Below are 15,626 nucleotides of genomic sequence, written 5' to 3'. Positions count from 1 at the left end.
ACTTATGACATTTGTGGTCCAGGGTGACTTCAAGATGAATGTCTAAACTGCGCAAAGTATTAAAGCAAATGGCAAACCTAATCCCAAATCTGATTATTTTAAGTGTATTGTAAATATCATTTATCATTCATTTATCAAGTGCAGTCACGATAAGCATTCAGCTTTGTTGCTGTTATGCATTATATTGTTAAATATAAGTTGGGCATTCCTATAAATAAAATGTATTTAATTATTCTAAGATCTATAAAACTAAAATCTTGGTTAATTAATTAATTAATTTAATTTTTGTTATGGTAAAATATTATAATGACGTGACTCTGGACCACTAAACCAGTCATACAGGTCAATTTTCAGTAATTCTGAGCTTTCCATTGATGTATGGTTTGTTAGGAAAAAACTATATTTGGCCGAGATAATAATCTAAATATTAAGAAAATATTAAGAAAATCGCCTTTAAAGTTGTCCAAATGAAATCCTTAGCAACACATATTACTAATCATAAATAAGTTTATATATATGTATATATATATATATATATATATATATATAATTTTTAAGCCTAAAATCATAAAATTTCGTACCACAAACACAAATATATATATATATATATATATATATATATATATATATATATATATATATATATATATATATGTATATTTGTGGTAGGAAATTTAATGATTTTAGGCTTAAAAATAGATAATTTTGACCCATATGATGTTTGTTGGCTATTGCTACAAATATACTGTATACTGGTTTTGTGGTCCAGGGTCACATTTAAAGAATCAGTTGTGAGTCTCTACTGAGTCATGTTTTAAGATAACAAATTACAAACTTTAATGCCACATTGTAACCTACACCTCATAACTTACAATATTTACATTATATAAAACCACATCAAGCTGATTGTTGCTTGTCATTAAAAGCTTTCATTAAATTTTAAGTTAAAGTTTAAGCAATTTTTAAAACATCAAAACTTTGAAATAACACAATTTTAAATTACAATAATTCATGTGTTTAATTTTAGCTCTCTTCAAAATACTTAGCGTCACGGTTGTACACATTCTCTCTCTCAGCTTCATGAGATGTTTTAAATTTATTGGATTTATGGTTGCTTTTCTTTTTTATCTAATCCAAATGATCTATTAAAATAAATTCATGAATGCAAGTTTAGTTTTCTACAGACATATGGGACTATTTATGTTTGTCTACCAAGCATTTCAAGCATTTAAGAGCGAGATCACGAGAAACATAAATTCATTCAAATGCATCTAAGCCTTTGTGTGGTAATGTCATTTTAATGTTTCAAATGCTGTTAGCTAATGACCTGAGTCATGGTGAAACTGTACAGTAGGTTATTTTTGTTACAATAACACTTGAAAGTGTCAAGAAAACCCATTATTTGCCTGACAAATTACAATACACAATAGTAAGAATTATACTGGAATAGTCTAAATACAACATGCCGTGGGTGTTTGAAAGAAACCTAAATCTAGTTTCTATATTTTGAGATAACCCAGCTTTGACTAATCGCTCTGCACAATAGAAGTATAATCAGTAAACTGTCTAATCCACTGCCACGTTGTCTGGTTCATTCATTATTGTTGCTCTGTTTGCTAGCTCTTTAGTGGCATTGCTCTATTCTTTGGTGAATTAAGGCATGTGGCTCTATAAACTTAAACTGCACCCTTACATTTACAATCTCATGTTTGCTTTTACTGTAAACCTCTCAGCTTTGCATTGTTTTCTGATCATATTGCACAAGTGGAGTCACATGAACAGTGACATGGGAACACTTTGTCGGGTATAAAAACAAGGTCGTGCCGACTAATAAAGTGCACAACAATTTGGTCATCCGGACTCTCGTGAGCAGGTGAGGATTATAGTTACTCATGTGCCTTTATAAAGACCTTTGAATAACATTTATGTCAATTAAGTATTAAGGATATAGTGTAATTGATAGGATTTTTTAATCTGATTGTTTGTAGATCTTGGAGAAGAATCAAAATGTTGATGTTTTTTATCCTTGCATGGCTCCACATGAGCTCTGCCCTTAGTTTGGTAAGTTCAATTTCACATACAATATGCATAACGTTTTACATAAAGAGCTATTTTGCTGATCATATAATAATTTCAACTGGTTATTTTCTGGTTATTAACATTATGCATGATTAAAATACATTTGTGACCACAAAACAAGTCATAATATTGGTATGGTTTGTTAGGATAGGACGATATTTGACTAAGATAAGCTTACAGATATTTAAAATCTGGAATCTGAGGATGCAAAAAAATCTAAATATTGAGAAAATCACCTTTAAAGTTGTCCAAATGAAGTCCTTATATATTACATTAGTAATTATAATTTTTTTTTTAAATATATTTACAAAATATATTAATGGACTAAAATCTTAAAGGAACAGTATGTAGGATTGTGGCCAAAACTGGTATTGCAATCACAAAACGTGTGGCTAAAACTGGTACTGCAATCACACAGCTGGTGGCCAATATACCAAACGACAACATAAACATCAGTTGAGGGCTGCAACTCCACTTTTTAAATGACAATATCCTGGCCGGACCACTGTTGTCAGTGATATAAGTATTTGAAATGAAAATGATTTCTTAATGTCTAGTGACATTTCAGGGCCATTTAATGATTAATTGATATAAATTTCTTACATACTGTTCCTTTAACTTAATATCTTTTGATTTTTGACATAAAAGAAAAAGTAGTTATTTTGATCCATACAATGGTACATACTTTTTTTAAATAGATAGATAGTAAAAATCATCTGTGATGAAATAAATTGACTAACAAATAACATTCATTTCATGCATGTGTGCACATCTCATTCCTGCGTGTGGTGTTTACAGTCAGGTGAGTGTTGCACATCTTTATATTTGTTCAGACATTAATATACAACATGGGACACAACCTCAAACTGTTTTGTTGTTTAACTTCACAGAAATCAGTACGACCCTGACGTCTGTACAGGAGGAGATTGTGGACATTCACAATGCCTTCAGAAAAGCAGTTGAGCCGACAGCCAGTAACATGCTGAAAATGGTCAGTTAATCTCGTAATTTCCTATTTATAAGTTTGCTTTTTAAATATGAAGAGCTCAGATGCAAAACCCAGATGCGCGAGTAGATTACATACAAAGTCAATGCAAAGACGCGATCAGAAGTGTCCTTGTGTGGGGCGATGCGAATGACGCTATATGGGGGGCGCGTTTTCCGCGAAAACATGCGCTATTCGCCTCAAACGCATCTCCTCCCAAGTTGAAAATATTCAACTCCAGCGAAAAATTCGCATGACACAAAGTTAAATCCCACGAGTAATCTAGAGCTAGTAAAGCGATGCCCCGCATTTGGTGTGTACGTAGCATAAGTGTGTCTGACATTGACATTAACATTAACATGCGTTTTCGTCGATCGGATCACAAGTGGACGACGTTAATGCCAGGTGTAAACGGTGTTCAAAACGTTTTGAGCTCTTCCACTTTCGACCACTTTCAACCACATCCAAAGGTAGTCGAAACCACTTTCGATCGGATCGCTTTGGAGTTGCGGAACGCAAATGTGGTTGAATGTGTTCGAACAGCCACACGCGACCGCCTTCTCTCCTCCCATTTATCTAATCTGAGGTATTAAACACAAGTTTACGTCTTTTTTTGACTTCTGGTGTGAACATACGGTGAACAGCGCTATTTTTAGTCTTTCATTGATAAAACTACTGCGGGTGTTCTCCGTAGTTTCGTGAAAGGGTGAAAGTTGCGCGATCCTATTTCATCAATTGCGCTGAAAATTCAGAGAAAGCTCTAACATATAAACGTACAAAACACTGTGCAGCATGTATACTTGGTAAACAAGCAGTGGACTCCGACATAATATTAGTTTGCGTCCATGTAAACTCATAATTACTCCCGCTCGCGTTTGAATGACAGCAGAGAGACTCGCCCACCGTCTCACGGACCGTCCCCTCACAGTATTCAGGACAAAAGCAGTCGAAAGTGGACAAAAGAGACGGATTTAAATACCAGGTGTAAAAGTAATGTGTCTCTCTCGTCCACTTGTGATCCTATCGATGAAAACACATCTAAATACCAAGTGTAAACAGCCCCATTGTGAATTAGCATTTTTATGACTTAAGAATGTTATGACACTGTAGGCACAACAAAATTTCACATTTTCTAATGACAAAGACTCTTTATGAACACTGACATTTATATAAATGCATAAACAACAGAAGTTTGATTTATATCTTCTTGTCTTTCTTCTGAAATTGCCTTTATATACTTAACTCTTTACCCGCCATTGACGAGTTATCTTGTCAAATTAGAGAAAACATTTACATAAAAAAAAACTTTCTGATGAGGTTTTATGTTAATCTGCAATACCGCGATTATCCAGCCCACTTACCCAATTTATAAAAAAACTATTAGTAAAATTTTTTTTTTTACTAATTTTAAACTCTGTGTATGTTTTGATAATCATTTGAATCTGATCTCTAACAACATTCCTTAACAAAAATGCAATTATTCAGCTTTTTGCCATTTTTTTTTTTTAAGAAAATATAGATAGGATGAAAGTTTTTTCCTGTTTTGTTTGTTTGAAAGCAGAGGGTCTGTTCTTTCGTTTGATATATTTGTATTTTTTTCTGGAATGCATTTTGTAAAAACTACAAAAAATGACGGGCAACTTAAAAAAAAGGCTGGCGGCGAATGAGTTAAGTAAATTCTAATTCTCTTGAATGACTCAACACAAAATACACTATGTTAGACAAACACGCGTTTATCCTTGTTGCGAAATAACTTTGTATTTGCAGTTTTTGTTCTGTCTGATCCCAGAAAAGACCTGTGGGGTGATTTTAAGTTACTTAATATTTATTTATTTAGCAGACGCTTCACAAGTGGGACTATAGGTTGTAGAAAGAGTTGTGAAGCATCTTTTTTCTTTTTCAGAGCTGGAGCGCTGATGCGGCTCAGTCGGCACAAGGCTGGATCAGTCAGTGTAACATGACCCACGGTCCCTCGAGCAGTCGCACGATTAATGGTAACAAACTTACAGGGCTTTTCATGATACACATTGTTGCAAATTGGCTTTACAAAGATAACAGAAAATTATAATATTATACTTTTTGTAAAACATTATGAAACATACACTGTAAAAAATGTTGGGTTGTTTTTACACTGCAAAAAAATGATTTTCAAGAAAAAAAAAAATTTTGTCTTGTTTTTAGTAAAAATATCTAAAAATTCTTAAATTAAGATGCTTTTTCTTGATGAGCAAAACAACCCAAGAAAATAAGTCTAGTTTTTAGATCACAAAAATCAAATTTAACTGTAAATGTTGCAGAGGCCCGGTAACAATTAGCAAAGGGTTCACAACTGCGACCCTTTTATTTTCGGTTCATTACTGTTATCTGTCTCTGTAATGGACAGGATATGAGATGGGTGAAAATCTTTTCAAATCCTCTACGGTCTCTGCGTGGACTGATGTGGTGACTGCTTGGCACAGTGAGGTCGAAAATTATCAATATTCCACTGGATCCACCAATGGCAAATCGATTGGACATTACACACAGGTTAAACATTTGCAGAAATAAAATAAAGGTGAAGTGTGTCATTTGAGTATCATTAGCAACAGCAGTACAAAATCATAATCGTTGTATGTGACCCAAGCCTGGAGAAGATTAACCATAGGTTAACTACAACCTGCATACTTTCTTTAAGCTGATTGCTTGATCGATAAATGTCAAGTAATGATGTGATCGTTTGCAAGCAGTGAGAAACTTAAAAACGAATCTGTTGGTTGCCACTGGTATGATGCACTTTACCTTTACATACATCTAAGTTTAAGTCCATTACTTAAACATTATTTTAAAATGTGCAGTTAAATAAAAAAACACAAAGTCTTTATGATGGAAGCGTCTCAAGCTAAAGTTGTGTTTCTTGTTTGAATCTTTAAAGGTGGTGTGGTACAGCTCATATGAGGTTGGATGTGCCGTGGCTCAGTGCGGAAGCTACAGCTTCTACGGATGCCATTATTTTCGCGCGTATGCACCCTTTCCCTCATTTTTTTTTTTCCATATTATGCCATGTGTCATTCCTGAATTGAAGTGATTTCTCTGGTTATTTATTGATTTATTTCAGTGGAAATTTCAGAGGAGTACCTCCATATTCATTGGGATCTTCGTGTGCTGACTGCCCGAACAATTGTGAAGATGGCCTTTGCAGTAAGTGCATTTTTCTTCACAATAATTTTGCAAAATTTCTCATGACTGTGTGGTCATTTACATTGCAGAATGTTTGATTTATGAATCATTGACTTCAGATTCTTTGTGTTTTCTCTAGCTAATCCTTGTCCGTATCTCAACAAATATGTCAATTGTGATCAATTGAAGGAAGATGCCACTTGTGACAACTACTATGTAAATGAATGGTGTCCTGCTAGTTGTCAGTGTGAAGATGCAATCATCCCAATTGCACGTAAATGAGTCTTTTATGGCATTTTTTCATAAAAGGTTGACGTGTTTACAGCTGTCGTAAATCTAATCATTTCCATGCGTTTCTTTCTTAATACTGTGAAATCTTTTTCCTTTAACAAAAGCTTACTTACCAAAGTGGCTTGCTATTCAGCACATAAATCATGTGATTTTTCTATGCGGTGACCTCAAATATGACTTTATTACTTGCCAACTGTGAGAAATGAAGAAGGATATAGTGATTTTACAGCACTATGGAAATGGGCAATGGTATTGTTTTGCAGAATGATATTACCTCATCCTCTTTTTTAGTAAAGCTTACACAATCAAGTAAAACATCTGTGTTTCATGAGTCTCATTTGAGTGTCAAGGACAGAATTTAAAGTAATCGAACAACTGAAATAAAACTGTGTGTAGCACAAACGATAGACTTTAGTATATACACATTTTTGTACAGTCCTGCATCAGGTAGTGTCGTACAATTTTAAAACTGTTATTAATGTGTTATTATTGTGTTATTAATGTGTTATTATTGGAACAACACATTTTGTTGTACCTTTTATATATATGAACACAAAATCAATACAAAGTGACACATAATGTGTTAAATAGCATATCACAAAACAATGTGTAAAAATGAACACATCCTTTCCTGTACCCGTTTGAATTCATGTCCTAATTCAATGCCCTAGTCCTAGTCATGCATTTTACATAATCACTTCATCTTTGAATATTAAACTAGTAGAACCTTAAACCAGTTCACAAATAAAAATAATTAAATCAGTTCATATGGACTTCAAATGTAGATTTGACAAAAACAGAAGTTGAAATTTTCAAACTGGAGCCAAGGGATCCCCAGGGATCCCCCAGAAGGTTTCAAGGGGTCTCCAGAAAATTTCAGGAGAAAAAAGACAAAGCAAAAATTGTGAAAAGTCTATGTTTAGCCAATTATTTAAGTTTGTGAACAATTTGCTGTCTTTTTAACCTTGGAGAACCCACGGGTCAAATTTGGCCGATGTTAATTAATGCTAAGAGAAGGGTTCTTGGGTTCTCCAGGTTAATTAATATCACAGTTAGTATTTATCTAACATAGTTTAAATGTTTATTTATAAAAAAAATATGTATATATCATTTAGGAAAGGGGTCCCTTGCTAAAGGTTCATCATATGTGGGGGTTTAAACCCCCTGCTACAGTACATCCCAAAGCTCCACCTAAACCTATTAAAAACAGCATTGTCAAAATACTTACTTTTCATGATCTAACTTTGTTGGATAAAATGAAGTCATGTCCCACATTTTTTTTTATATTGCGTGTCTTAGATGTCAAAAGTGAAATGGGATATGCAAGCACTTTCTATTTGACAAAAAAAATTAAAGGGGAAATGCTAAAAAAACATAAAAAATGTGGGCAGCACTATATACCCAAATATGGAGCATTCGGGCTGTTGTAGTTCCCTAATATTGTTGCAGAAAGAACAGTAGAGAGGTTGATTTCTGTACTAAAATAATTTTCCAGCAGGTGGCTCTGCTGCACACTACATGAAAGCACAAACCTTTAATACTTCCTGTCTACGAGTGATAATTTTTCACCAATGATGGCGTTTAAATGTATGGAAGCCCATTTCCGCCACATAAAGATAAAACATTTTCAGGTAAAAGTCATAATTTCGACTTAATATCTCATAATTTTGAATTTTAAAGTCATAATTTCTTCTTTTACCAGAACATGATTTTTTTCTTATGTGGCGGAAATGGGCTTCCATATTGTTGATAACTTTAAACCATTTACTGTAACTGCAATTTTTTGCTGTGTTTCTTGAGCATGTGCACAACTTTCACCTGCTTGAAACCTCAATAAATATCTATATTATGTGCACTGAAATGTAATGAGAAAAGGCAGGTAATATGGCTTTCATGACACAATTTGACATTTATTTGTTTTTATATATACACATATTACAAAAATATCTGTTGGTACAGTCGATATCTTGAGTAAGTTCCTATAAGCAGGTACACAATCATATCTCTAAAACAATATAAGCTTACAGTATAGCTTTCAGTGGCTATAGACAATGTATTATTCTGTGAGTTTATGGTCTATAGAAATTAAGCATTGTGGATCCTAATAGTTGAAAATGTGTAACTCCATACAGATGTTTCACTACCTTTTAAGGGGGAAACTGCCCTTACGAAAATTAGCCATGGTTTTATTGTGGTAAAAGTGTAGTAACCATGGTTTTTTGGTGTATTGATTACTATCAGCAAAACCATGGTTTTACTACACTAACTATGGTTTAACTATGGTTTTTGAAAACCATGATTGTCAAAACCATGGTTATTTTGTAGTTACTATGGTTTTACTACAGTAACCATGTTTTTTTTGTTTTTTACTGTAGTAAAACCATGGTTAGTTTACGTAAGGGCTGGTTGTCTGCCATTTGCGACAAGATCTGCTGATTCTGTCGCCATAAGAATCGACTAATACATAGTTTAACATCTTTTTCTATTTTTCTATCTTTATCTTTTCTTTCCCTAAAAAACCTTGGCTATGTATACTGTGTTAGACTTGATGAGACTTTTAGCGCACTTATATATTGCTGTTCTTGTGTTGAACTGCTTCTATTTATCTGGGACGCATTTCAGACGAAACTGGAAGTGTAAATACATCTGGTAGATGAAGCCACATATATTACTCCCAAACGTAGAGATGCAAACAAACAAAGACGGCACGCTCGTTGCTTTATGGAGCAACGACAGTGAGTAAAAAACTTTCTAGAACTAATAAAAGAGTCCAATGACAAACTTGATTATATTAAACAAAGAAATGTAACTTTGAGAGAGTGTTTTGTTAAGCGCTTATCCCCGTCATGGACCTGTAAATCATTGCGCCGTCTCAATCTCCTGCTGCTCTGTACTGTGCGCTCCAGCTCATGCCTTTGCCCAACATACAGTAAGTGCTGCCTTTTGTTGTATAAGCTTCATCTTAAGTTTTTTAAGGCGGGGTTATAAAAAACCATTATTTAATACCATGTTTTTTATAAAACAAATCTAATTTACATTTAACCCTGTATGAATTTACTACAACACTGATACGCTAAAAATACACTATTAATATGAATAATATCAAATAAATATTTGTTCACCAAATTATGTCATTGGTGTTACCCTACCCAAAGCACTTTTATTTTGAAACAATACATCAGCTCTTTGAAGTTTTTCATGGGTCAAGAGGTCAGTGAAAGAAGTGAAGTGGAGGAAGGCAAAAGGTTTGTGAGATGTCTTACCTTATTTGTCTAAAATATAATGATATATCTAAGATTTTTTGGATGTCATTAGTGTTACTCTTTTTTATAGCTGGGAGTGTTAAGATCTTTACATAAAAATACATTATACTGAATAAGTATGTGATTGTTACATCTCTGATGAAATAGCACATGGCTAATGGCAAACATTGTAAAAATGTTAGGGTTAATTATTTCTGTAAATTGTCATTGATGTAACTGTCATTGGTGTTACTTCTCTAATAAGTACTTCCTTTAACTGACCAACATAAAAGCATAAAAACAAAACAAGATGGGATTTTTTTAAAGTTTATAAGTTTTATCATATTCATTATCTATTAATATATTCTAATTTTGTCATTGGTGTTACATTGTGTCATTGGTGTTAAACCAAGTTTTGGTGTTATGAATGTATTTTTTTGTACTTTCCATTAATATTTTGTTGTTGATATGGGATGTAAGACGTTGATATCTTTGAATGAAAGCCTTTTTGGTTGAATATTTTAGAAAAAAGTCAAACTGAGAATCAAATAATTTCATACAATGCTGGGTAAAGTTGAAGAATTTAATTAAACAAATATTAATAATCAATTATTTTTCTTGCTGTTATCATTCCTCTACTCAACCTTTAACTAAATACACAAGCTGGAATGAGAAAAAATATTTAGTATCAACATTAATGTTGTTTAAATCACAGGTAACACCAATGACAAATAAATGCCACATGGATTCTTTATTAAAATGTATAAAAAGTTAGAAATAGATTAAGCTCCCCGTGTTGCGGATTCATAGATTTGACAGGTTAATTAATGCTATTAAAGAAGTTTTAGGTATGTTGAAAGAAGTTTATTTAAGCAGATTTTCATCACCCAAATTCCACCTTTTCTTTAGAATGACCCAAACATGAGCAGAATAAAAATAAAGGTGAGGTGTGTCATTTGAATATCATTAGCAACAGCAGTACAAAATCATAATCAAAAACTGAAATCATCTCTGTTGCACTTATCTGAGACTTTTATGGCCAGCGTTCATAAAGGGTCGGCATATTTTTAGTGGTCATGAATCTGATCATTTGCCTGTAAGCGTTTCTTTCTTATTACTGTGAAATCTTTTTCTTTTAACAAAAGCTTACTAACCAAAGTAGCTCACTATTCAGCACATAAATCATGTGATTTTTCTATGCAGATAACTATGACTTTATTACTTGGCAACTGTGAGAAATGAGCAAGGATATAGTGATTTTACAGCACTATGGAATTATATATGGTATTGTTTTGCCAAATTTTACTTCTTCCTGATTTTTAGTAAAGCTTACGCAATCAATAGAACCATCTGTGTTTCATGAGTCTCATTTGAGTGTCAAGGGCAATAAATTAATCCAACAACTGAAATAAAACTGTGGGAAAAGTGTAGCACAAACGATAGACTGTAGTACATACACTGCAAAAAATGATTTTCAAGAAAAAAAATTCTTAGTATTTTTGCTTGTTTTCAGTAAAAATATCAAAAAATTCTTAAATTAAGATGCTTTTTCTTGATGAGCAAAATGACCCAAGAAAATAATTCTAGTTTTTAGACCAAAAATATCAATTGATATTACTTACTATCAAAACATTGATATTTTTGGTCTAAAAACTAGAATTATTTTCTTGGGTCTTTTTGCTCATCAAGAAAAAGCATCTTAATTTAAGAATTTTAAGATATTTTACTGAAAACAAGACAAAAATACTAAGATTTTTTTCTTGAAAATCATTTTTTGCAGTGTACACATTTCTGTACAGCCCTTCATCCGTTAATGTCGTACCTGTTTGAATTCAATGCCGTAGTCATTACTTTATCTGTGATTATTAAACTAGTAGAACATTAGAATTTAACTTCATTAACTCAAAAGATCCATGTTTTACCAATAATAATGAAATCTGTTCATCTGGACATCAAAAACAGTAGATTGACAAAAACAAAAGTTGAAATTTTCAAACTGGGAATTCCCAGGAATTCCCCAGACGGTTCCAAGGGGTCCCCAGAAAATTTCAGGAGAATAGAGACAAAGCAAAAATAGTGAAAAGTAAATTATTTAAGTTTGTGAACAGATTGCTGTCTTTATATATAAATGATAATATCACAGTTACTATTTATCTAGTCTCAATGTTTCTTTTTAAAAATATTGATATATAATTTAGGAAAGGGGTCCCTTGCTAAAGGTTTATCATTTGCGGGGGTCCCTACCATCAAAAGATTTGAAAACCCCTGCTACAGTACATCCCAAAACTCCACCTAAACCTATTAAAAACAGCATTATTAAACTACTTACTTGTCATGGTCCAATAATCTCCCACATCTTATATGTCAGAAGTGAAACGGGTTCTGCAGGCGCTTCTATTTGACTACAAAATTAAAGGGGAAATGCTAACATTTTTTGAAAAATAACATGAAAATGTAGGCAACACCATAGAGCCAAATATGGAGCATTTGGGCTGTTGTAGTTCCCTAATATTGTTGCAGAAATAAAAGAAGAGATGTTGATTTCTGTACTACAGTGTTTTTCCAGCAGGTGGCTCTGCTGCACACTACATGGAAGCACAAACCTTTAATACTTCCTGTCTACTAGGAATATTTTTCACCAATGATGTTGACAACTTTAAACCATTTAATGTAACTGCACGTGTTTGCTGTGTTTCTTGAGCCTTTCACCTGCTTGAAACCTCAATAAATATCTATATTATGTGCACTGAAATGTAATGAGAAAAGGCAGGTTATATGGCTTTCATGACACAATTTGACATTTATTTGTTTTTATATATATATATATTGCAAGAATAACTGTTGGCACAGTCAATATCCCGAGTAAGGTCCTGTAAGCAGGTACACAATCACATCCCTAAAACAATATCAGCCTATAATAGCTTTCAGTGGCTATAGACAATATATTATTTTGTGAGTTTATGGGCTATAGAAAGTAAGCATTGTGGAACCTAATAGTTGGAACTGTGTTTAACTTCAGACAAATGTTTCACTACCTTTTAGGCTTGAAGATTTAGGCTCCCTTACGAAAATTTACCATGTTTTTTTTGTGATAAAAGTTTAGTAACCATGTTTTTTTGGGGGGTATTGATTATAATTAACAAAACCATGGTTTTACCACAGTAACCATAGATTAACTATAGTTTTTGAAAACCATGGCTTTTTGGTTTTAACTGTAAAACCATTAAAAAAACCAATAGACACCATCACAGAAATTATTTTGGTTTTATTGGGAATTTTATTGGTTCTAATTGAATATGGCCCAAAACACACTACAGTGTATTGTTTTTTGTAGGTCTCTAATGGTATGTATTGGTTCTATGTATTGGTTCATATTGATTATGGCCCAAAAAACACTGCAGTGTAGTGGTTTTAAATGTTAAAAGCTAATGTTTCCTATTGGTATTTTAATGGAAACAATTAGAATTTTCTGTAATGGTTTTATTGTTTTTTTTCAGCAGGGCGGAAGGACTGGTTGTCCAGCATCCTGGCAACTACTTGGTTTATCTAGGAATAAAACTTGCTTAATCTTTTTAGTTGTTGGGGTACTTTTAATAGTCAGGTAAGTTGATTTAAATAAAATAATATAAGCACATATTTCATCTGTTGTGCAAGAGCTCCAGAATGTGAATAGATATCTGTCTTGACATGCACAAATCCTTCAAAAATTAAACCACAAAAGACACAGTCCTAGTTAAAACTATTCTGAGTTTATAATTATACCTACTTTTGTCTTTAAGGAATAATAATAAAAAAATTACCTTATTTTGGTTTATGACTTTATTAAGTATTAAAGTAATGTTTGTTTACATATTGGTTAACCTATACATTAATCATAAGTTTACTTTTTACCCTTTATGTTATTTACATGAATAGTGTGGCTGGTGGAGGAGAGGTAGCTGGACGTAAGATCTTTTCCTGGTAGACAATTAAACATGCAAAATAATTCATAAAGTAAAATAAAAAGAGAGATGAACCATATCTAGGCCATAAGCAACCATTCCAAAACTAGAACAACTCAGCAATGGCAAAGTAAACCAGTTCCCAACAAGTACCTTAACTGGTAAAAGTTGTCAGGTCCGCTTTTCAAATTTGTTAATAGTTTGTTAAATTCAGTCTTTTCATAGTTATTGAGATGCCTCAAGAATCGACACTTCTGCGAATATTTCAAGCATTGCGCAACAGATATGTGTCTCGACATGCATGAGCTTCACTTCAAGCACTTCCATGTGAAGCCAGCAAAAATGTAACACCGCGCATACAGCCCTGAGTTAAGTTTGTGTTGATTCACGGGCTTCACCAGTGTGTATCGTCTGTGCATTATTTTGATGTGAAGTGAGTTCAGCAGATGGCAGTATCTGTCAGAAAGGGCTCAGCGGTCCAACAATGAGACTTGCAACATTGTATCGCACGCGCACATTCGCTTTCGAACGCGGTGCGCGATGAAACAATGTATCGAGTCCGACACATGAAGCAACGCCGACGGGAAATAAACCTGCGATGGCTCATCATTTCTCTCTAATGTCTTTTCGGGAGCTCAAATCGCTCGATAGCTAATACTGCCAGGCGCAGGCTGCTGTGCGCGCGCGCATACGGAGCTCATGGCGGAGTTTGTCGCCGAGACCTGCGGGGTGTCATCGCCCAACGGCGGCGGCGGCGGGAAATCTGCCCACCCCGGCGATGAGACGGGCGGCAGGGATGAGTGCGAAGTGTCGGTCTCAAACGGGGACTGTGGATTGTGCGGACCCGAGAATCCAGAGCTGGAAGCGGCAAACGCATCTGTCGTGCTGGACGGAAAACCTGGGATACCACGCAAGGCGAGCATTATAAAGGTAAAGAATCATTGCAATAATACACAGTTCTTGGTTTTTTCGAGGCGTTTCACGTCAAACCTACTAGCCTACATCCACAGGTTTGGGGGGTTTGTGTATGCACGGAAACCAAAGCCTATACACAGTGGACATGACATTACGGTTGCAACAAGATCGTTTTTAAAACCACATTTGGATTTCATAATGCACATTTCAGGGAAATAAAGTTGCATGTACCTTCTTGCACAATACGCGTATGCCAAGGCTGGCAACTGTGACATATCAACCATTCCAGGCAGGTTTAGTTTACATATTTGAGTATTGAACTACAGCTTACAGTAATAATGGGTAACATGAGCATCGTTATTAAGTGTGTATATAGTGAGAATCGATGGTTATTTAAGGCAGCACGTCGATGTATTTAAAGAAATATTGGTGCTTATTTAGCAGCAAATAATTTAGCAGCTTTATTTAGGTCATAAATATGTTTCTTATTTGGTTACACCAATAAAAGTAGCCCAATTGTAGTTTATGGGTGAGATTGGGTATTTAAATAGTTATGCTAACATTGCAGTTTCATTTTTATAGTACAGTTAAGTCAAGCCCACTTGACATTTATTAACAAATGGTTGTAATGCACATGAATTATGAAACATTATTTTAGGTACACAATATGTCCATTCAACACCGTGCTTTATTCAGTGACTATTTTTTCAGTCATTATTTTGTTATTGGGAAATTTTGACCGTTTGCTTGTGACAGGAAACATTGCTCTACTTCCCCTTGTTGACAGTTGGCCACATGAAGCCATTTTGTCAGCTCTGTGTGATGCTACAGCATGGTTTTTAACAGATCTAAGTCACTTTCGGCTCAAGTTTACTCCGACAGAGATAAGATGTAGGTCATATTTTTGCTGAAAGATGCAGTCAGTCATACTAACAGGCATTTTCCAGCTTTCAAACAACCTCAGTTCAGTTTAGTCATCGTATTTGCTTTTTATCAGAATGTCAGAAAGAGTTGTTA

The 15,626-nt window shown here is 34.0% G+C and overlaps 2 protein-coding genes across 2 annotated transcripts in view; both read left to right on the top strand.

Annotated features, from left to right (window-relative positions):
* The first annotated feature begins 2,839 nt into the window (after nt 1–2,839).
* On the top strand, nt 2,840–6,802 carry LOC135717751 (cysteine-rich venom protein ophanin). The gene is made up of 6 exons (XM_065239929.1): nt 2,840–3,070; nt 4,968–5,058; nt 5,448–5,590; nt 5,976–6,061; nt 6,159–6,241; nt 6,360–6,802. Exons 1-6 carry the CDS (start codon nt 2,840–2,842, stop codon nt 6,500–6,502), a joined length of 777 nt encoding a protein of 258 aa, XP_065096001.1. The 3' UTR covers nt 6,503–6,802.
* A 7,232-nt stretch (nt 6,803–14,034) lies between these two features.
* plcl2 (phospholipase C like 2) overlaps nt 14,035–15,626 on the top strand; it is a 60,034-nt gene continuing 58,442 nt past the window's right edge. The window contains exon 1 of the mRNA XM_065298916.1: nt 14,035–14,624. Within this exon, the coding sequence (XP_065154988.1) occupies nt 14,394–14,624 (231 nt within the window). The 5' untranslated portion in view covers nt 14,035–14,393. The remainder of the gene's footprint in view (nt 14,625–15,626) is intronic.

Source organism: Paramisgurnus dabryanus, chromosome 13 (genome assembly GCF_030506205.2).
Source record: "Paramisgurnus dabryanus chromosome 13, PD_genome_1.1, whole genome shotgun sequence".
In the NCBI taxonomy this organism is placed as follows: domain Eukaryota; kingdom Metazoa; phylum Chordata; class Actinopteri; order Cypriniformes; family Cobitidae; genus Paramisgurnus; species Paramisgurnus dabryanus.
This window is presented reverse-complemented; position numbering and strand designations above follow the sequence as displayed.